Genomic DNA, 23,291 nt, shown 5'->3' on the forward strand with positions numbered 1-23,291 from the left:
CATCCCTTCAGATACACATTCCCTCAACAAATGTAAACTTTTGTTTGGGCTCAAAAGAGGTCTTTTCGATATTTCAATTTCTGAATTGCTGCGAGGTTACAGCTGTAAATACGTATGTAATCTTCAAATCAAATTTGGAATCCATCCAAAGCCTGGTTGACCAGCGAGGCTGGCTGGGCAAGAGCTTGGCCTAGCTAGGCAGGGAGAGCGAAACCAAATGTGAATGTCATTGGTTGTTTCCGCTATATATCTTCTGTCTTGGTTTGTAATGGCCGTTTTGAACTTGCCCGTTTTCTATCCTCCTCTCCCATTATTCCCTGTTGAACAAAGTTTTTGCTCGCTTGCTTCCATTTTTCACTGTCAATATTTTTCGTTTCATACATTATCTCCTCAACTACCCTCCGCATTTCAACAAAGGCCTTGTGTTTATTTTTGATTTGTCACTGTAGCACTGACTGCTCGTCCGAAATGTCTTCCACCAATGTACCAACTACTATATCCGCCGAGGAAGCCCAACTTGCTCTAGAAGGAGATCAGAGCGTAGAAGTTCAACCAGACCAGAGAGCCGCTGAAAAATCCAAGAATCGGACCATTGAGATATGTGATTTTATCCACAAGCTAGGTTCAAATCCAAAAAAATTCTTGCAGAACTTGCTGGACTCTACTAAACCCGAGATCGTCAAGAGACGTCAGTTTTGGGGCACATCAACAGGCTGGTCTTCAACCGAGAAGATCTTGCTCGGCATCAAGAGACGAATCCTTGACGGGTCTGATCCGACTGATGTGGAAAGATGGAACAACTTCGTTTTGAGAGAGGTCCATGATTTTGCCTGAAGCAATTAGAAATCTATTGTCTTTGTTTGGAAATCTATACTGACATGTTCTTTATCATTACAGGCCAAGGTCATTGTCAATAAAGAAGAGCTACCTCGAGGGGCCGGCCCCCAAGGCGCCTTCTACAGTGCCAATAAGATTGATGAGTCATTCTTGGAGCCTCAAGCAGAACAAGACCGTGCGGACCTAATTCGCAGGAGTATGCCTTTTCTCCACGCATTGGTCTACTCCAAGATTGAAGAGTCGAACATCGCTCGTGAAAAAAATCGAGTGAGTAGTGCATCAAAAGATACTGGCAAAGGAGGCGAGGTGGAACCTACGGAGAAGACAGGCGACTCGCTGGATTTTGCTGAGCAGCTTGAGGGGATCTCCCATTCAGTGGCCATGGAGAACTCGGACTTAGACTCCCAAAGACTCAAACAAGTAAGCAATTGGGCCATGATCACCGGGCGTCTGGTTCACTTTTCTGACCCACCATGGTAGCTTCCGATTGCAGTTCTATCTATGATCGCTTTTGCTTGCAATCGCCGCTTCAACGGTCTACAATTGCAGAACTCCCTCTCGTTTGTAGCATGTGGTGTCTCGGACCGTGTGAATGACTACTTGCATTTCCTTGGATTGGCCTCCTCACGACAAACTGCCCTTTCAGCTATGGACACTCTGGGGCTTGCTGCTCAAAAGTCCATCAAGCTCTTGAGCTCAAAGTTGTACACCGTCAGGCCGTTTTTAGTCCTTGACAACATCGACATCCAAGCTCGCATTCACGACCCTCGCATTGAAAAAACCACCAAGATGTTCCATGGGTCATACGGGTACCTTCATGTACTACCTGACCATCTAGTGAAGGATATTACCCCAGCCGACACTAGTGTAGAAAGCCTTCGCAAATATATCCGCCAAAGTCAAGACCAGCCCTTTGATATCTATTCAATGCTTCCAAACGAAAAAGAAAGCCATCATTGGACTTTGGTTTTGAAGGCTCAGCTTTCGGTTGCCCTACTGGATTATGTAATCAAGAGAGACTCGCCGGCTTACGTGTGCTCCAAACAAGCTTTGGACACATCCCCTCCACCAATAGACCCTATCGATATGTACACACCTAACATCGCAATGCTGAAGATGATGAGTGCGTCCGACAATTCGGCTTCGGGAGTGGCTGAAATGCTTGACCAGTGTAATAAACAGACAGGCCATGATTCGGTCTCGTTCAGTGAAGGTCTACAGGTGATTGAGGGCGACATGGGCACATGTCTCAATTTTGAGTCTCTCATCCGCCAACGATTTCCTGCCGGACACCAAGAAGAGGCTCTGTCGAATGTATTGAACCTCCCTGGTCTATCTCACACTTTATGGAACATCGCGAGTAAGGTTTTAAGTCACCATTGGGGTGATGCTAATGATTCTTGTGATACTGGGATACATCGCACTGCCGCTGCCCTTGGCATGAAGACCGATAAGCAACCATCACAGCAGGATTTTAATTCTTTAATCCAACTGGTTCATAAAGGTCACACTGCGACCATGGTTTTCTTGTTGAAGTATGTAATTCCAATCTTGATTAGATGATTCTACCCGACAGCTGACTTGGCCTTTTGAACTTCAGACAAACAATAGAGGCTTGGCCAACCGAGGTGAGACTTGACGCACCGGGTGTAGCTCAATCCATTGTTGACCAATGCTATCAATTTTATTTCACTCGAGAGTCTTTACACAAGGCTTTCCAATCAGGGGACTGGACCATGTACAACATGCGTCTACGTCTTCGTGATTTTGCTACAATCGTCGAGGCTGACCAAGCTATGAGGACAGGAGACATTGGGCGAGTCTTGATGATGTGGAAGCGGTGGGCTGTAATGGCTCAGGGAGTCACTGGACTCTCACATTACGCGATCCATCTCCCACGGTTCATCTTGATACTCGAGAAATATTTACCAAACCCTCTAGCGAAAGCCATAAAGCACTCCCTCCTCATTCCCACAGGTGGCCGAGCTGGACACTGGGTAGCCAAAGATTTTTGGCTTGAGATCCAAAACTATTGGCTCAAGTATTTTTTCAACAACTCGGTAATTACCTTTTCTTTTCCTTTATACCTAAACATATCAAATCACTGACATGTTCATCTCACAGGGGCAAGGCACTAAGATAGATCGGCTGATGGACAGGTTCTCAATCATCATACCACTGGCGAGTCATGCTTCTCGTTTCTTGAAAGTCCATTCCCAGTTGCTCACAGTCTGTATACCTTTTTGGAACAGCTACGTAAACAAATTCAACTTATGAAAGAGCGATCTGGCTTGAAAGACATCTATCAGTCACATACACATAGGATTACCCCGGCGTCACTGCAATCCTTCTTACACATGGCTCAAGTCCACATGTGCGATGTGGAGATGTCTAACAACAGCAGGAACACAGACAACAACGATGAGGTGGATGACATTGAAGCACTTGGTATTGTGAAACTCAAGAAGATCGTGAAGGAAGAAGCGAGAAAGGGAATTCCTTCACGATTCATTTGGGGATCTATGAAGGAGCGAAGGCAAGATACTGATGAATTGATCGGTTCGGATGATGATTAGGTAGACAATCGCCAAACTTTACACTTACCTCAAGTGACAGTTCCTCTTGACGTGCTTTCTGTTTGTTTTCTTTCGCTATCTGTTTCTCGATTTCTCTTTGCAATCGAATACGTTTGCGTTCCGCAATTGCAGACTTTTTGATATCACTCGCGATTTGTTTGAGTCGCAATTGGGCTTGGTGCTCTTCTTCAATAAGATTGGTGTCCAGGATTTCTTGATCGAGACGGATCTGTTCGTCTTCGAGCTCTTGTTGATATCTGTCATAGACTGGCGATCGAAGCCACAAGTGTATGCATTCGCGCACCAAAGCAAATTGTCCAGGAAGGACCTCTCCACCTAAAATCTCACGTAAAAAGATGCCATTATTGACAGCCTCATAGTTTTTCACTACTTGCCATGCATCTTCGCGATCAAACAGTTTGCCTGGCATCATATGAAAACCAGTGGGGTACTGTTGGAGAAAAAGAGCCTCAAATTTTCCCATTAGCATGACCGCCAGGTCAATCATTGGAATACTGAGTCGTATGGGGTCGTTTGACTTGCACGCTAGTGGAATTTCGCCAGAGAATTTGCGCTTCGTCATCTTGACGGGCATGGAGAATTGACTAACATCCTCCGGTTCTTTCGGTGAAGATTTCATCAGACTATCGAAGTCTTTGGCCGTTGTAAATGGCAGCAGGCGTATAATATGAGCACATCCTTGAGGATCACACACAGAACATTGACATGCTCGCATCTTCAGCGTTCGTTCGCGGGCTTTCTCGGCGAGATATCCAGGATCCAACAGGTCAACAGGTATGTACCCTCTGCTATCATTTTGGATCAGTGAGGCAAGAGATGTCAGAACTTGTGCTACATAACTGGCATACATTCATTCACTCACAGATTGTCCACTGAATACGCAACTCGAAGACAACAAGGTGTCACTCGAAGAGCATGCATGCGATCTTCGTCATCCATGTTCCCGCCGGCTTTAAATTCATCCAGTGAGTTCTTTCCAGGGTTCATCGCGGGCTGAACAAGGTGAATGACCAGTCCGTCCTGCCCATCGCGCCCGGCACGGCCGGCCATCTGATTCGATTCCGCTGGGTCCATTGCACCCAAAATTATCACCATTTTCACCCGAGTCCAGTTCTGACCCAATCCAAGGGCCGACGTACATGAAATGATTGGATATTTGGACTCGCCGTAATCTTGTACACGTGTAAGCTGATCCTGTTCACCAGTTACAGAATGATACCGTCTGATAAGAGGACTATTGCCATTACACGCATCCTCAGGTGTGCCACGTGATTTACAGACCACATCAATCACAACACCAGTGGCATTTCGAGTGCCTGAATATATAAGGGTGGGGATCATCTCTTCATTTGATACCACCGTCGAAGGGCCAAACAGCGACGCAAGATCCTCGGCCGAATTCAAAGGGCGTGTGAGATACATCCGAATGAAGCGATTCTCGGGTCGTGTCAATTCGCCTTGGATGAGGGTCATATTCTTGGGAGTGATCTTCAAACTTGACTGTATAGCCCGGATTGCGTAAGGTCGACATGTCGCAGACATCAGGAGGATAGGTACTCCATCCGTGGCCATGAGCTGTTGTCCGAGATCTCCGTAAGATACCCTAAATTGACCAACGTCCTCGGGTATGACATGTTTCGACATCCGTCTTAATTTTCCGGTGGCCTGAAGTCCCCACAGATAGATGCAATGGGCTTCGTCGATAACTTTCAAGATGAGATGCCGCTGAAACTCTTTACTGTGGTATAGCGATTGAAAGGCCTCGCTATTCAGGAATATCTCAGGGCTCTGTTGGCACGTAGGTGAGAGTGAGTACTTGAAGAACAACGTATGTAGCAGCACGTCACTCACCAAGTAGATGAAAGAATAGGCATGTACCTTCAATTTTGTCAAAACTTCTGGGGTAAACGTGGTCTTTGTGAGATTGATGGCTGAAATCCCAATCCGACTCTTCTCCAAGACCTGATAGTATTACTATTTTGAATCAGCATGACATTAATACTATCTTGACCATTATATTTGTACTTACCTGATTATTTCCGAGGGCATCCAAAGGGTTCAAAACCAACACCACGGGTTTCCTAGCTTTTGCAAACATATGGAAAAACAATTCTGGCACTCGGCTCTTTCCGTAGCCCGTGCCAGCTAAAAGAAACGTGTCGTCCCCGTTTATGAGACTGACTGTGGTGTTGATCTGGATTGTCTTCGGTTCTTGCTCAGCATACTTCTCTTTAAAGCGCATAGATACCGCTTGTTGCTGCTCGGCCGTGGTGGATTGCAACAGCTTTTTGGTCAGAGCGGGAGTTTCGATCTTCAACGTTGGGATTGATAAACCTCCGTCAAGGACATCAGAGAGCTTGACATCGTTTTCCGCTTTGCTTCGAGTGCGTATGTTTGACTGCGACATATTTTCCACAGTAACCGGAGATGGTCGATAACGTATGAAAAAAAGTGGAAATTTTTAACGTGAGGACCAAGAGGATTGAAGCTTCTTTTCAAATCAATTCTTTGAAATGCTTCGGTATTATTAAAGACAAGCATGAGAGCCCACAGCACCGCATTGCAAAGTTTGACAGACCCTTTTTCCACTTGGACATTCCAAACATCAGTGTTACAGAACACGTACTATCAGCCGCAGTCGCGACTTTGAAATATCGAAAAGACCTCTTTTTGAGCCCAAACAAAAGTTTTACATTTGTTGAGGGAATGTGTATCTGAAGGGATGAAAAGATGCGCAAGAAGCAGGCGCATAACATACGTGATAGACAAGAAATTTCGTAATTTGGCACAAAAAATTCATTTGTGGACCCTTTTCTACCACCAAAAGGGAATTTCCCTTGTCACCAAGAAAACTGACATTGCATGTAAGTCCCCTCGTGCCTCGGGGGTTTGTTGTGTTTTTTTTTGGCGTCTTTACCCCGGGGCACTGAGGGGACCTTAGTTAAGTTAGACATTGAGGATACCCAAGTTATCAAATGGATTGAGATGTCCTCACTTGAGTCTGAAAAGCACATTCTTCGCGGGGAGGCCAAAGAATGTGAAATTCGACGACATTTTTGGCCAACTTGAACTCCCCCCCAACACATCTATATAAACAAAAATGAGTGATCCAAGCTAGAAAAGGATACGTCAAGCTAATCGACTGCCGATGCAACCAACGATGCAAAGCTTCGATGAAGTAATAATTCTCGACTTCATACATCCCTTTTAAAGTTTCCAGTCATTTCTCCTCAATCAAATTTGTTTCTGATTCCCAATCAGGACATCTTATCATCGCGAGTAAACTCAATCAAATTATTGAAGACTTTTTATAATGTGATCATTTTTCTAAATTTTTCGATCAAATAAGAAAAATATAATAATCCATAAATCATTTTGGATCACGGTTTTTGAAATTTAATTTATAACTGTGCAAGTACATTCAAACTAAGATCAATGAGTCACATTTCCCCCTAGCCCTCATTTCGAAAGGTTTGACTAAATAAGAATAATTACAATTGTTTATAGCTCAACTTTCTGAGCAGCACTATCATATGACAACCATATTAAACTACACTGTGTATAAGACATAATAGTGATGATTGCAACAGATCAAATGGAGTCATCAACTCTCTATATATGACACTTCTTCTCGGGACATTCTAAATTCCATAGCCAACATGGTCAATTTCATTCCATGGAAATAGGCTAATGATAAGTTAAAGTCGTCAAACTTACGTTGGTTCAGATGATACTTGAAGCAACGATACTCTCTTACAACCATATCGTTGTCGGTATGCAAGCAAACTATCATTATCAAGATTGAGGAATCGATGCCAAATTTAAAAAGTCAGTGTTTTGGGAATGTCAATTTGGTATGAAAACTTCAAAATGTTGCATTGAACTTTTGTGATTCATGGTATCTCCATTCATCTGATATCGATACACAATCGAGATATCTTTATCTGAGGTAAAACGTGCAAATTGACTCACCGATAGCTCTGTAATTGACGTTGTCTGGTGGGGGACGAGGTTCGGTCCGCATTCCGGCGTCGCAATCTAATGAACCCTTCGTTTTCGTTGGTCTTCCGCTCGGGTCAGCGCAGTCAGAAGCAGCTGTGTGATGATCCATCGAGACAAAAAAAGTAAGCCATTTTCCCATTGATTGTAGACAGGAGGATTCTTTCGCACATGGGTGTTTATTATCATTCCTTCCACACCATTTGCAGTAATGTCGGATATCGTTGCCATGTTTGTCTTGTATTTCACACACTTTGAGCATGAGTTTTTTTGGAAGGTGTACAAATTGTTGTGTCAGTTCATACTATCCTCCGAAATGAGATGAATTGTTGATTGACAATGAAGGAAAATGTAGACTGCAGGGAAATGTTTGACTGACAATACTCATGATGGGTATCTTTCGATGGTTTACTCCAACCCAAGTTACAGTCTATAGCATTAGCGTTTGCAAAAATATGTGACCCTAGATCGCCCGCGAGCAGGAAAACCAGTAAAAGATGAAAGATGGGGGTCCATCGCTTCCGAGACATACTTTGGCTCAAGGTAACAGCGGGGGAAATGTAACTATTTGAGAGGAGTACACAAATCTAGTGAGAGAAAGCAGAGGTTGATGGATGAACATCAAATCCGTTTGAGCAAAAGCAGCCTTATGTAGTGAACGCACCTCAACCACCGATATTCCTGCTCCGCCTGAAGCCTTAAAGATGCATAGGAAAACCATTCAGCCCCGAACTTTAGCCACAGGTTTGTGACTTGTCCTGGTGTGTCGTCATCTCATTTGGAAGATATCAATTGACTTTGAGAGATCGTCGCCAGGTCAAATTGGTCAAATCAATCGTTTGAAAATCACTACACCAAAATCAAAGACACAGAAGAGGTGACACGAAGCTGCACGAAGAACCTCGTAGACGGTAGACAATTGGTCTCACCTCGTGGTCCCCAAAGCAAGGGGAAAGACAGGGAAAGACTCGGAGGGCAGGCTTAAGTAAGCTTACGTGAGGATGTTGCTCCGATTTTGCAGACTCACGATGGTGTAGTTGTATACACCACCTTGCACTGCCGTATTCTTTTCAGCCATGATCCCAAGTCGGCCTCCACTGGCCCATTTTTGACCTCTGTCCTTTGCTGGAACTTCAGGCAGGTCTGAATTGCGTGTAGCTTGCTAAGAATTGAGTACTCCCATTGAATTTGACCTTTGCATCTCGTTCAACTTGATTGTTTTGAAACAAGTTTTCTTCATTTAATTCAACTTCACCAATGATTCGAACCTGATTTGTTTTTCTTGAGAGTTTGAAAACATCTTTTGTATATCTTCTACCTCTTTTGATGATTTTGAAGGATAAATCATAATCTGCTTCAACAGCCAATCATTGTTCACTCTGAGAAATCATACTGATCAATATTTACAGAACTCAACAAATATACACTCATCACACTTTCCCTTTTTTGATTGGGTCAATATCTGGACAACCAGTTTGTCAGAGTGCTCCTTCTAGATTGGATTCTTCAGATTTTTGGATGGTGTTGATGAGTTACGCATTCATAGTTTATAACATGTTTTGAAATACAACAGGTTAAAATGGTGAATTGGAGTCTTTCCAGTAAAGGAACAACAAAGAGAGATAAAAAAATGAAGAAAAGAAATCCAAAAATTATGAAGAGAAGTCATCCCAATTTGATTTCAGTTGACGTAAAGCTTCAAGGAAAGTCCAACTTTTAACTTTACAGATCACCTTTAGAATCTCAATTAACTTCTCATCAATCAAATTCGGTTCTGATTCCCAATCAGTTTCAATCATTATCTTATCCTTAGGAGTCAATGCAATCAATTCATTCAATCTCTTTAATTCAAGTTCAGTTTTATATAATCTGATCGAAAAAGAAAAATATAAAAATGTAGAATAATTTTTGATTAAAGTTTTCAAACTTCCAGTTGATATGTAAGGTGAATGCCAATTGATTTTGATCTGATTTGAAACCGGATGTCTTCTTTTTAATCGATTAAAGACTTGAATCATTTCTTCTATGGCCTTTACACCATGTAAACTGATTGGTTTTCCTAATGAGATGGCCAGTTCGAGTTGTGCTTCTAAAACTTTGATTTGATGTTCAATCTTGACTTTAGATTTAATCAAATTCATTTCATCTTTTTGATTTTGATCAGTCCCTTGATTCTGATTGATCCCCTGATTCTGATTTGTAGCTTGACTTTGAGTTGCATTTGGAATATGAACTTTGAACGATTTATCTAATCCAACTTCGCCTAACATACTATCAGGTATAGAAACAAGTCTATCTTTCAATTCGTTCAAAAACTGATTAAAATCGATGGGTTTCGGTAAATGAGACTCTATCATCGATTGATCTTGACCATTCTCTAGCATCAAAGGAAATCCATCTGATTCCAGTTGATCAGCTGTAAAACAAACTTGATGTGAAAACCATGGATGTAATCCAAATGCCGGTTTAACTTTTGATGAACAACTTTTATAAATCTCTTCAATGATCACTTGAGATTCTAGATTCGATGACATCACACATATCTATATTCGTTTACAATCTTGTCAATTCTTTGAAGAAACGATTCCAATAAGTTTGATAAAATGATCAACTTACTTTGTTAACTTGCAATCGATTGATTTCATCAATCACTTTTTTCGGATTGGTACCACCATACCCTAAATTCGGATGACAATGAACATCGACTAATCCCTTGAGGATATCTGTTTCGGTGTATTCCCAAGTCTTGAAATCCATTCTGTAAAGTTTACCCTGTAACAGGACCGAAACGTAGGTAAGATAAGGTACTGATAAGTGACTTAAATGAAAAAATCTCACGGACAAGGATGATTTGGAAAGTAGTGGCTTTTAGATGATTGACCACGATAGTTGATAAAAAATCAGAGTAAAAAACGCAATAAGATAAAAAGCATGAGATTTCCAAAAGGGAGTAATTCCGGCTGGATGGACGGAGTCGAGAAACAATAAGAAAGCTTCTCACTTGAAGTTGCTTAGTCTAGAAATCAGGGTCCGTCCTCTTTGTCTATGGTGAGAACCTGATGAGTTGGGGCATCATTCTTGCCAATCTTACTTAGAACTCCTTGCTTGAGGTGCTCTGTCTGTTCTTGTTTGCAAGCATGTGTCTTCTTACACTGTGAAAATAATGTGTTTCTCCCTAGCGAAAAATGATTGCATTTTTGGAAAAATGATTGACAAAAAATTGTACCTGGAATTGTGGGCCCAGTTGTGGCCCAAAACACTTGGAAAAAGATCTGGAGAGAGATACAATGCTCTTTGTCCTGCAACATTTTTTCGGGGTTGCTTAAAGCCTCATACTCAGCATGAACCCAGCAAGCAATTTTTAATGTTTTTACCAGCTTTTTCCCTCTCAAAGAAGTCCAAAAAATCCGGAAAAATCAGGAGAGATCAGAAATCCCCTTTGTGATGTGTGGTGTTTTTTTTGGATTTTTTGATGCCTTTGTCTTGGATACATGCAGGTTAGAACATTAAAAGTCTGCCAAATAAAGTTCAAATGCATTTTGGTTCACAGGGGCATCAAAATTCCACACACTGTCTCCAAACCATGTACAGATGATCTTGCATCCTTTGGTGTGCTACAAAAATTTTTTTTGGTGGTTTTGGAGCCTTGTACATATGGCAGTAGCGTTTAAGTACCTAAAATTACACACATGTGATGACTTGCATACTGAGCCAGAAAAATTCTGAAAAAAACGTTCAACAAAGGGGATATTGTCCTCCACTTGTAATTTTTTTTTCAGATTTTTCTGGTCACTATTGAAGGGTGAATTTAGTGCTTTGGTGCTGCATATTTATGTGTTGTTCCACAAAAATTTTGAACATCACCAAACTGAGTGCTAGAATTTTTTTACAATGACCAAAATCTCTCAACTGGAAGAAAATAGCACATTTTGCCTTACCAGATTTTTTCAGATTTTTTGGGCCAATATCAAGCAAGGCATTTTAAATGCTAGAATCAATCATTTCTCGCCATGGAAAAACACATTATTTTTGCAGTGTTAGTCTGTTCCTCACTCACGAGTCGCGAGGGTAGTCTATCATGAACTGCTCTCGCAAGAGCCTGAGCTATGTCTGCAGCAAACTACGCATTCGCTTCCCCTGAGTCCATCTGATATGGCTCAGCGCGCTGTCCTCGAATAGCTTGTTTGAGCTCATCTCATGGCTCAGCACACATCTTACAGTTGTATCCTGCATACTACTTATACGGGGTCAGTCCGCTGTGTCGCATCCCTGCTACAACTTGATGGGTTTTCTTTTGAGCAATATTAATAGTGAAGCTTGAATATGATCATATCTCTCAAAATTTCTTTCACTTTCACTTCTTCTTTCACAATCCATGATCTTGAGTAAGAATCTGTTAAAGTGATGGGATTGAACTTTCTCATAAACCTTTATTTTCTGGCGTAGTTTGAAATCAAATGTCACAGAAGCACACATGGGTTTCAACTTGAAAACCTATAAAGCCATGATACGTCTTGTGGTCATACGTCATCTCCCATACTTAGCAAGCTCTGCTGAGTTCTGTCTAAGCTTAACTAAACCCCTCCTCTGAGTCTTACACGGCCACAGCCGCTCTGGAAGAGAGGCTTAGGGCTAATACCCCAGCTCTGGCCTAAGACCAGCAGGATTTTTAAAGCAATCTTGCTTGAAATCCCTTTCTGGGGGCTCTGAACATCATGAAACCCAGCAATAAATTTGGCAGAGCTTCTTCAAGCTCTTTTGCTTCTCCTTGTACTATTTTTAGCCTGTCATCACTCCTGGATTATGAAAAACTTGTTTCCAATACCAAGTGATTGTTTAGACCCCTCAAGGCAAGATTTCAAGCAGAATTGCTTGAACATCCTGCTGGCCTCAGGCCAAAGTTGGGGTATAAGCCCTAAGCCCCTCCTTGAGAGCGGACATGGCCATGCTGCAAGAGGAGCTTAGTTGATCTTAAGTTCTGTCTATGATATATGTGTCCTTCTGATGAACACTCAAAATGAAGTGATAATTGATATGATTGTCAATTCTAGAAAGAGTTGTCAAAGCTTCTTCCTGCTTCAGTCTCATTCATGAATCAAGTGAATATAGCTATTACATGAACTCAACAATTCTACTTATTTATGGAATGAATCCTGATCCTTTTTTCTGTTTTTCTTTACTTTCAAATGATGAATAAATCACAAATTCATGCAGGAGCCTGAGGTAGAAGAACTTTGTGAGGAAAATGGTATCATTCTTCAAGTTTCAATTTATTTTCACAAACAAATGAAATTTTGAAGAGGACCAAACAGAACCTGAAAACATTAGATTCAATTTTCACCTGCACTTCAACCTACCACGAGAAACTTCTTATGGAGTAAAAATTTTATGGAAGGTGATACACAGCCCACCCCCAAGACAATAGCTTGATACACCCAAGAGATTGGCTAAGCAGAAGATGCAATCTTCTTGATTTTCCAGCATAAAAATCGTTGATTGTCTCTCACAATACAAACAGCTGATATGCTATACTAAAGACATTGTGAGGATAGCTAGTGAGATTCGGACTCAATTCAAACCTAGCTCAGCAAGTCTCATTCTCCCTAGCTCTGGAGGTGATATGACTAGACAATGATTAGTAGAACAACTGCTTAGACTTCTTCAAGAAGACCTATCATCGCCAGATAACCAGTACATTGAACTGAACAGAGTACGAGACAGAGGGCTGATAGGGTGATGATGTTAACAGATTGATTGAACTTTGAAGGCGACTCCGACGATGCTCAGATGCTCAACAGGATGTACATCCTAAGTACCACAGCCAACATAGTTGAGTTGAATCCACAAAACGAGACAGTTAGTGATGAATGAAGATCATAGGCTTGGTAGCCAACAAATCCCAACGCGACAGCTTACTTTGGTACTGAGACGCGTGCTTGCAATCGTATTGAATCACTTTGTTGTCCTGGTTCGTGTGTTTGCAAGTTGCTAGTTTCAAAATCAGGAGATAAGTCCAGTTCAAGAAGTCAGAATTCACTATGGCTTGTATATGTGTATGGAAGCTTCGAAAAGTGTCATTGAATTATCGGAATTCACAACATCACAAGATATACGGGAACGATGTGCGCAGTCAACTTTGCATGAGGTAGAGATGTAAAGTGACTCAACTGCTCGTTTTACCAGATTTCACGACGGTAGCCATTCCGGCATCGCAATCTTCCCTCTCCGAATGGCCGGAGGGGCCGGTACAATCAATGGCAGCTGTGCGATGATCCATCGAACCAAAACGTAAGCTGCCCGTTTCCATCTGCGCATTGATTGAAAACAAAAAAACTCTTTCGCACAGGGTGGTAGACCATCTTGCCTATTGCATCGACTACAATGCAAGACGTCCCCGTTGGCTAACACACACACTGTTAGTATAAATTTGGAAGGAAGGTGTTCAAAGTGTGTCAGTTCACACTATTGCTTAAAATCACTGTAGAAATGGGATTGGATTGAAGAAGCTTGGAAGCATAGTCTGAGAGTAAATTTTTGACCGACCATTCTTCGCGCCGCCCGATGATGGAGTCCAAGAGCGCTGGCATTCGACATATGCAAGTGGGCCGTGTGATGAGTCTTTTGCATCTACAAATATATGCGACCCGAGATTTGCCGCGAGCAGGCAAGCCAGCAAAAGGATGGGACTCATTTGAATCCAAGACATACTTCACAGAACAAAGTGTTAATCTGTTCCACAGTGGTAAAGTTTTTTGAATATCAGAGCTTTGACTCAAATGAACAGCAGAGAGAAGCGACTTCTTACCAAGATTACGTAAATTTAGAAAGACAAGAGAGGGTGCCGGATGGACCCTGTCCGTGAAGCAAAGGTAGCTTTATATAGTACGCAAACATATTTTGGCGAAGAATGTTCATGAAGCCCCAAATATAAATACAAAAACTGTTCCGTGTGCGGCTTTATAGCCATAGTTTCTTGTTCAATTGAGAGGCCAGATTACCATTGAGGTCATCACGAGGTCAAATCAATTGTTAGGCTCAACTTGATAGCGACGGTGGGGGTGGCACAAAAAATCTTGTCAACCTGTGATCCGGGCGTTATCCGGTCAATCCTGCATCGCCGACCCCGTACCGACGGGTAAATTCGTAATCCGACCCCATTGGACAATAACCCACCGGACTTCACCAACATCCGACCCGGATATCCGGCGCATTGGCTGAAAAAAAATCATTCCATCAACTTTTGAGCAAATCTCAATTAACCAACCAATTCAAATCTCACATCATCCTACTTCAATCAAAAAAATCTAAATTGCTCTATCACCTATCACCTCTCAATCAACCTTAAATTCAAGTTGAACAATTAGGGGATACAAAGTAGAATCTGGATTAGGGGCTCTCAAACCTGACCCGGTTTTCAAAAACCCAGTTGACCCAGTTGACTTTTTGGCAGTAACTTTGTATATAAATTTGACATTTATTGACAGCTCCCAGCCAAAAACTCAACTGGGTCAACTGGGTTTTTTGAAACCGGGTCAGGTTTGAGAGCCCCTATTGACCACCAATGCAAATTATGAAGCAGCCATCCAAGCCAATCAGTCCAATATCATGGAGAGTGAGACAACCATCACGGGTCAACCAAGCCACATCTGGACATATTTTAAAAGATTAATCCACAAAAATTACAACAACTGTCATTTAATCATGGCTAATGGACAACCTTGTGGAAATGAATTAGCCTGTGATAAGAAGTCAAGTACCAAATCAATGGTAATCACCTTCTCTCCCAGCTCATGTGGTGGACGCAAGCTTGAGAGAAAGTACACACCCCGGCGTGCCTGAGGGGGGTTGGACGCGCCCTCATTTTGGCTGAGGGCGCAAGAGGTGCAAAAAATCAAAAATGGGTCACCTTTTTGATGATGCTTCATCAACCACATCTTCTACATCCCAAGAAATATTGATACTCTCATATAAACACCCTATAAACAACTTTATCAGCAATAGTGCAACAGAAATCAACCAAATTAATAAAAATATCAATGAACAAGTGTTGCAATAAGATGTATTCCAAACTGTTGTTGTTAGGGTACCTGTCACTCTAGACGTAAACACTTCCATGAATGGAAGAAGATGGTGTGGGGTGGTGCCCACAACACATATTCATCCATCTGAGATGATTTGAAGGTGGGAGATAGCTGAAAACCTCATAGATCACATGCTTTGGTTCATGGGCGCGCCCACTCCAATTCAGAGCTAAAAAGACGTGCCTGGACGCGCCTGTCAAAATTGTGCCACACCCACCACATGACTCCCAGCACAATGTCAGTGATGATGCCGCTTTACCAAACCAGTCCAACATTGTTTCAGATTTCAGAAAGGTTAAGTCAACTCACCCGTTCAGTCTTGAGTTTTCCCTTTATTCTATATCCAAAGCCAATGATTACGTTTTGAATTTTCAGAATGGTCTTGACACCTACTCCCTCAAGAGTGCATTGACTCATTTCATTGCTGAATGCAACCTCTCTTTTTCAATCATGAAACACCAGTTGTTTTGGGATCTCTTGAAATTATGCAACTCTAAAGTCAAAGGGATGCTTGTCAAACTCCATGTAATTGCTCAACACATGCACCAAATGTATCATCACTACAGAAATCACATGAAAAAGATTTACTTAGGCCCTTGCAAAGCAATTTTGATCACTCAAGACACATGGACAGGTATTGCAGAAATCAAAGGTGTGTTTTTTATTTTTTTCTGTTTGATTTATTCAACTTGATGTTCATTTGAAACTATGAAATCTAGGTGCACACAATGAAACACTACACCAAATGTAATCTTTACCGGGCGGTAAAGAAAACTACTGACGTAGAAAAGTCCTGAGGCAACAGACAACCTGGGTACAAACACCACAATTGGTTGAGTCGTTGAAGAAATCAAATCTGATTACAACACTCAAGTTCATGGCTGTGTTGCTCGCATGATCAACCTTGCTGCCAAAGAATGCCTAAAGGTATTTGGTGAGATACTCAATGACAAACAAGCCAAACCAACATCAAACATTCATAACATTTTCAACCCCCAACATCACTCAAGACAATCTCAAAACAATATATAACCACTACCACAGTCTTGTGGCATGCACTTGGTCCATCCCTTAATATGCCCAACTCTTTGCAAAGATTTCCAAAGTGATCTGAGGTCTTGCTACTGCTCTTGCTGAGTACCCTGTAGCAGACAGCCCTGCTCCTACCAACCCAGAGGATCCTGCAACAGCAGATGCTGTCAACTACCTGATGCAAGACAGTATCATTGATGAAGATCAGCCACCCCCACCAAAATCACATCCAAGCACTGCAGCTTGACTGGTAGCTGATGTTGTGACAAGATGGAACTTGTCTTATCACATGTTCCAATGGCTTCTCCTCCTACGACACACATGTGATGAGTTCTGCAAGTCTCAATACTTCAAGAAATTTGCACTCCTATCTCTCAAGTGGGACTATATCAGAGAGATGGTTGATTTTCTAGAACCTCTCAGTGAAGCAACCAAGATACTTTGCAAATCAAAGTACCCCACGGTGTACCAAGTGGTGCCAATCTATGATGTAGTGATACAAGGACTCAAATCAGTAAGTCCAATTTTACATATCTCTTAGTCATCATCATTTCTCTTTACTAATATGAACATAATCTTAGGCTTCTCAGCAATATTATTGTGGTCAATTGATTCCTGTGTCACATACCATGATAAAAAAAGTTGAAGATTACTTCAAGGAAGTTCTTGCCAAAACCGCACCAATCTTTTTCAAGTGAGTTTAGATACCTCATTCCCTAATTTGACTGCTTGAAATAATGAATACTGATCAAGATTTCAAACAATATTCAAAAAATAGGATTGAGCAATGACCTTTGCCAAATACAAACTTGATTCTCCAACCATCAAATTTATGTTTGAGGAAGAGGCCAAAAAGTATGAAGTTGAACCCCCAATCACTACTGCGGCTACCATCATACAAAATAAACAACAGTCAACATCTACTTCCCAATACACTGAAGATGCAATTTTTGGCGCCAGAGACCTTCATCAGGACTAATCAATTACAAGCAAGCACTTCCAAAACCTTAGCCAGAAGCTAAAAAGGTGTGACACAATCATGTTAGATTTTTGGAAAGAATGAGCCAAGATCTATCCTGGATTGGCCAACATGACAATGCATTTCATGGAAATCCCAGGCACTAGCTGTCCATTGGAGGGGATTTTTAAAAACACTAAACAAATTTTGACACCCCAGTGTGTCAGTCGTGCACCTCAACATGTTGAGGGAACTTTATGTGTAAAAGATTTGTATCAAGTCTTTGGACCCTCATTCATGACTCAGTGTGATGTGACACTCAATGAGGAGCATGAGGTTCAGGCTCACCTTGTCATAAGTGATTAATCTTGGTGATGACTTTTTTTATAGTTGTCTTACCAAATTTTCTATATTTTCCTATCAAATTATACATGTGTTATTATCAAATAATGTATGTTTTTTCACATTTTGAATTACCCATATGAAAACACCTTGCTGCTCTAGTACTCACACATTTACGGGATACAAAGTAGAATCCGGGCACGTGCCCGGATTCGTGCCCCGATTTTTTTTGGCAGTAAATTTGAATTCTGGGCCCGGACTTTAACACACAGTTCACAACCAGGGATGCCACTTTGAGTCAAACTCAACTCACACAGGTTGACTCAAAGCCCCTGTTGCCAAATGAGTTTTGCTATGAGTACAAGACTCATATAACAAGACAAAACTGAGTACAACTCAAGTAGTTGTACTCATGAGGGAAAGTGGGATGAGTCTCATGGGTCAAGTATTCTACTTAACCCATTTCTAGTATGTAGAGTAAAGGGGACCCGGGCCCCAGACATGGCCTATGAGACCATACAATGTAAAGTTGCCAAAAATTGATTAATTCATACTCAAAAAAGTTGATTATGGAAGCCTTTGATACCACTTTTGTCGGTAGCATTGTTTTTTTGAGAATCTTCATACTTTGTTTTTTGATAACATGGAATTATGGCCCAAGTCCCAGATTTATTGCTACTGGATCCTAAATCAATCAATTTCAGTACATTGCTACAATCAAGGTACTCTGGGGAACTCATACTCTCCTTGTTGTAGCAAGGGACTGGTTGTTTGATCAAAGAGCCTAAATTGAGCTAGTAGTCTTATACTATCCATAAACAACTGAGTTCTGAGATAGGAATTCTTTAACTAAATGAGATTCTGATATAAGATAGTAAACCTGTCTTTTGTCTTCTTTTTGAGAACAAAAACAGGATGAAAATAGTATTACTGTGTATTGCTAACAGAGGAGACACAGAAAGATGCAATGTCCAAAAGGGAGAGAAAAATAGAGAAACCCTATCCCTTATATAAGTCAGATAAAATTGGTCAACAGCTTGTGACATCATGAAACATAACCAAAAACCATTACAAATCACACATAATCACAATGATTTCCCAGCTTACTAAAATTCACAACACGTGCCATTCATCACAAAAGTAATCTAACATGTACCCCAATTTCACTGGAACTGAAAACCCCTAGACACTACGCGAAAATTAATATTTTCCAAGGGGAAAAGAAAAATCAGAGGAATTATCTTTTCCGTTGCCATGCTGCCGCTCAATGATTTGTTGCTCGGATGATTTTAACAATCTGTGACTCTTTTGCCTTCACATCCTTTGTGATAACTTGCCTACATACTTGGAGATGGAGTCATGAAATTCGAAGCAACGAATTTAATCTGATGAAAGCCACTTTATATTGTAGTGCGGATCAGATTGACACTCTTTTGATGAATCCAAATAAGACAAAGGTGATCCCCGCTACAGGAATTTCCTCGAAATTCTCCTTTCACGCCTTGAGATGGCCTCAAGTGTCATAAATACCTACCTCAAGAGTCCTGAAAATCACCCTCATGAATTGTTTCTCTGGTCGTTTTTCACTCACATTGCTTTACCCATCTGATTGACATACTCCCTTATAACATACTATCTCATCGGTCTACAAGCTGATAGCTGCTACTTATACTACGTTTATCTACCGATCAGAGGTGCCGATAAGGTATAGACATTAGTAAGTCTATTCATCGTTTTCTTGATTCAGATTGTAGCTTTGTCGAACTAGCACCTTATATCACCTTAAATTCCTGGACGTTTTCAAAATTACTTGTTATATAACAGATTTTTCAAGATTTTCCTCCGATCTAAGATGTCAGGGAACGGAAGCAAACCACATCAATCTTCTACCAGATCTAGTAAGCTCAAGCTGAGTGGAGCAGCAAGTAACGAGGCCCAGGGCAAGCCCAACGTGAACTTAATATCAGCTCAAGGCGAGATCACCTCACCAAAAGGATCGTTTCCGGGACGTCGACAATCTGCAGCATCACCAACTCCCAAGTCCAACAAACAAAATGTGGCCTCTGATCCCTCTGACGCCTCCGATCTCACTAAGCATCCATTGTACACTAAAGTACAATCACTTCCTTCGGCCTTGCAACCATTCTTGACCTATGATTGGGAGACAAACAGAACCTACAAACTTACCAAGCTCAGATATTACGAAATCATGCATCATTTCGATCCCGAAACTAGCGCTCGGCCAGCTCAAAAGAAGGATATTTTGATTGACAAGTTCAAAAAAGACCTTATGCCCAAGTTACTACCCTTTTGTACACCACCACCAACCACCAATGACTCCATGGACACTGAAGATGGATCAAATAACGATTATGATCCACTTCACCGTAGAACCACAATCCCCATGCTTGTAGAGACTATCGAGAAGCTTAACCCCCATGTCAAAGTCTCTAGAGTCGCACTCAAGGATGAAGTACTTGTTCTTTATAAGCATTACGTAAATCCAAATCTTCCACTTCCTCCATCCGAGTTTACAAACACACCGCGCGCTGTTCATTCAAAATTTGTGCCGAAACTCAGCATCCAAGTGATCCGACATGCTCTTCAAACCTACCACCCTGAATTGTTTTTGAATATACCAGTATTACGTCTACCAAATTATATCTGCTTATACCGAACATTCATATTGGAAGAATCCCCAAAATCAGACGACGAACAACTAGTCCCGGGTTATCACTATTGGATCAACAAAGACATGTTGGCGGAGGGCTCCAGCAAGAATGTGTAAGCGTAAAGGAGGACATCAATTGTAATTTCAATTTCTATTTAATCTCTGCCTCTGCAACTTGATCAACTGATTTTTCTCTCTTGTAGAAAATAATTGGTGCACACAGTTAGCTTCTCTATCCAGGTTGTGATGAAGTCTTGCAAGATTCAAACTTACATACAGCGTGCACTATCAAAGCTTTTCATTTTCTTTCAATTTCAAACTCGAACTCTTGTGGATGGTATCATTTCTTTTTTATCTTTGTATCGTGGTACTTGTATGCTTTCTATCTAAGACTGTGTAGTCTCTATGTGTAGTCTATACCGACGTATCCACATACGAGAAAATAATCATGTGCTCGTGGCTATCTTTTTCACCGTTTCTGATTTCAGATACTGTGTTCTCATGGAATGACCTCGAGTTAGACATTGTTACATATCTGAACTGAAGTCTTCTATCAGTTTCCATTACTTGTGCGAGTTCCCAAAAGTGTATCTGATCAGAATATCCGTGTTATTCTCTTCACCAGAAAATTCAATGGTCCAAGTTGGAGATCATGCCATAGTGTCTTCATCTCACCATTCCAGATATGTATCTTTGACCTCCAAAAATTCCTGTGGCTGCATGAGACAGAAATACAATCATGGACCGGTTTGATCGGAAGACCACTCAAGTTGAGTGTAATTATTCAATTCAAAACGGCTGCATTTATCGCATTTAGAGGTATGATGCCCGACCCAACGTGGTGGCTGTCTTAGAGTCACCAAGAGATACATTATGTTCTTATCTCCGTTGATCATAAGTGGGTATGTCGGCTGAATTTATGCAACTTTGAAAGTCCAAATAGAACAAGTGTGTGTGTGTAGAGAGGTGTAAATAGAAATTTCCATCGATTGCTTTAGTTATAAGTAGGGCCTCGTTTTCGAAAAAGTTTGGTCTTTTTGAAATCAGCGCAATCCAACAGTCATGTCCCGTCAAATGCAGACCCGTGTTTTCCTACCTGCCTCTATTCTCAATTATATTCCAGATATCGCTTCACCCCGGATCGATAATGACCTCTTCCTAAGTCAAGCTACAAACACTGAAATCATCAAAGTCATCCTCGCATTCCATCCTCATTTTCAATTTACTCAAGCTGCGCAAGAAGATCGCGAGCTCCTTCGGACGATATTCATCGAAATGGTAGCCAGACGTCTCAGAAACTTAGTTATTCCATCCCAGCTCGATCTAAACTACTGCGAAATTCCCCTCAGAGGGCCCATGATTGCACCTCAAGAATCTTCGAAAGTTGTCGACTCAAGCGCTGATATCAATTTCAATCGCACTGAACGATTCAGCCGCTCTATTCTTGAATATCTGACTTTTGGCAAGTACCGCATTGCGGGCGAAAGTCTCATCAAATTCGTCAAGGACTTCAAGTTTTTAAATCAAGACGAGATTGCCGAAATTGACGGCGCTCATTCTCATGCCGAAGATGCTGCCCACGATAGTCTCATCTACCTCCAAGAAGGCCTGAGTTCAATCGAACACATCCAGCTTTTATTACGCCAATCCGAGGTCTCACAGAAAGAGCGCGAAGAGCTTGACGATAAGCTCAGAATTGCAATGACTGCCTTAAGATCAAAACAAAAGGCATTTGATTGTGCTCTTGATGATGTTGCATTCCTTCGGGCCTTGACAGAGTATCATTCGTAAGTTTTCTTACTTGGTGTTTATAATATATATTCTGACTATCATGTTCTTTTGAAACTCAGGGAAATTTTGCAAAAACATCAATCAGCTCCCCCAAAACCTTCTTCAGCGTTCGACGAAGAACAAGGTTCCACTCAACCTGGAAAGGCTTGATTTTGAATCTCTAGCTATTGCCTTTATCATTGGTAAGTTTTCTTTTCGGAATTTGGCGGTCATTTATTCTAATTATATGATTCCATAGTTTGAAACTTAGGTTCACTTTCGAAAAATATCAATCAACTCCCTCAAATGCCTTCTTCAACGCTATTCATTTTTTGTCTTGCTGTTTCACTTATTTATTGTGACAGATTAAACAGTGTTCAGCTTGTATTGTTTTACACGGGATTGAGTATAATCATACGGAACCTTGAGCGGTGTTGACTAGTGGAGGTTTATTGAGCTTTTGTCCTAGGTCTCACATGTTTAGTTTATCAACTTCATTCAACTATCCGTTTTTCTCACTCTTGAAAGGTCTCTTCTTATAAGTTAAAAATCTATTATATATATCTAGAAAATCCTGAAAATTTGTCGAGACTGATCTTTGTCTATGGTGGTTTACCTTTATATATCCCTCAACTATTCTTCACGACTCGAGTCATGTAATTCACCAATGTCTTTTTACCACATTTATTTGATCTGAAAAGATTTCCTAGATTATAAGTTTGTTGACAAAGTCAAGGACAAAATTACAAGAAGGATATGTCAGATAATTCATGATATTGGTTTGTTTTTGGCTTGACTGTGTGGCGCCCAGACTTGGTGCCAATGGAAGAGAAGAGCGGGCATTCTGGAAAACTCTGCTTAATGCCGTGCAGATGCATTGTTTTGAGGTAACATCTGAACACCCTGACGATCAATACTGATGATCAGTTGAAAAGAAGACTTTATCTAAATTACCTTCGTCAGGCCCAATCGGATGGTCAAATATAATTGTGCGCTATTAGATT

At 41.2% G+C, this 23,291-nt stretch overlaps 3 protein-coding genes across 3 annotated transcripts; all 3 read right to left on the reverse strand.

The window, feature by feature from the left end:
* Nucleotides 1–3,357: 3,357 nt before the first annotated feature.
* Nucleotides 3,358–4,008, reverse strand: MELLADRAFT_62120 (uncharacterized protein; the record flags this gene model as incomplete). The annotated part of the gene is made up of 1 exon (XM_007408808.1): nt 3,358–4,008. One exon carries the CDS (start codon nt 4,006–4,008, stop codon nt 3,358–3,360), a length of 651 nt encoding a protein of 216 aa, XP_007408870.1.
* A 3,038-nt stretch (nt 4,009–7,046) lies between these two features.
* Nucleotides 7,047–7,963, reverse strand: MELLADRAFT_124235 (uncharacterized protein; the record flags this gene model as incomplete). Its single annotated transcript, XM_007408807.1, has 5 exons — nt 7,047–7,075; nt 7,152–7,220; nt 7,407–7,529; nt 7,605–7,685; nt 7,813–7,963. 5 exons carry the CDS (start codon nt 7,961–7,963, stop codon nt 7,047–7,049), a joined length of 453 nt encoding a protein of 150 aa, XP_007408869.1.
* Nucleotides 7,964–9,085: 1,122 nt separating this feature from the next.
* On the reverse strand, nt 9,086–10,190 carry MELLADRAFT_62121 (uncharacterized protein; the record flags this gene model as incomplete). Its single annotated transcript, XM_007408806.1, has 2 exons — nt 9,086–9,976; nt 10,050–10,190. 2 exons carry the CDS (start codon nt 10,188–10,190, stop codon nt 9,086–9,088), a joined length of 1,032 nt encoding a protein of 343 aa, XP_007408868.1.
* Between the last annotated feature and the right edge of the window lie 13,101 nt (nt 10,191–23,291).

Source organism: Melampsora larici-populina, assembly GCF_000204055.1.
Source record: "Melampsora larici-populina 98AG31 unplaced genomic scaffold MELLAscaffold_13, whole genome shotgun sequence".
In the NCBI taxonomy this organism is placed as follows: Eukaryota; Fungi; Basidiomycota; class Pucciniomycetes; order Pucciniales; family Melampsoraceae; genus Melampsora; species Melampsora laricis-populina.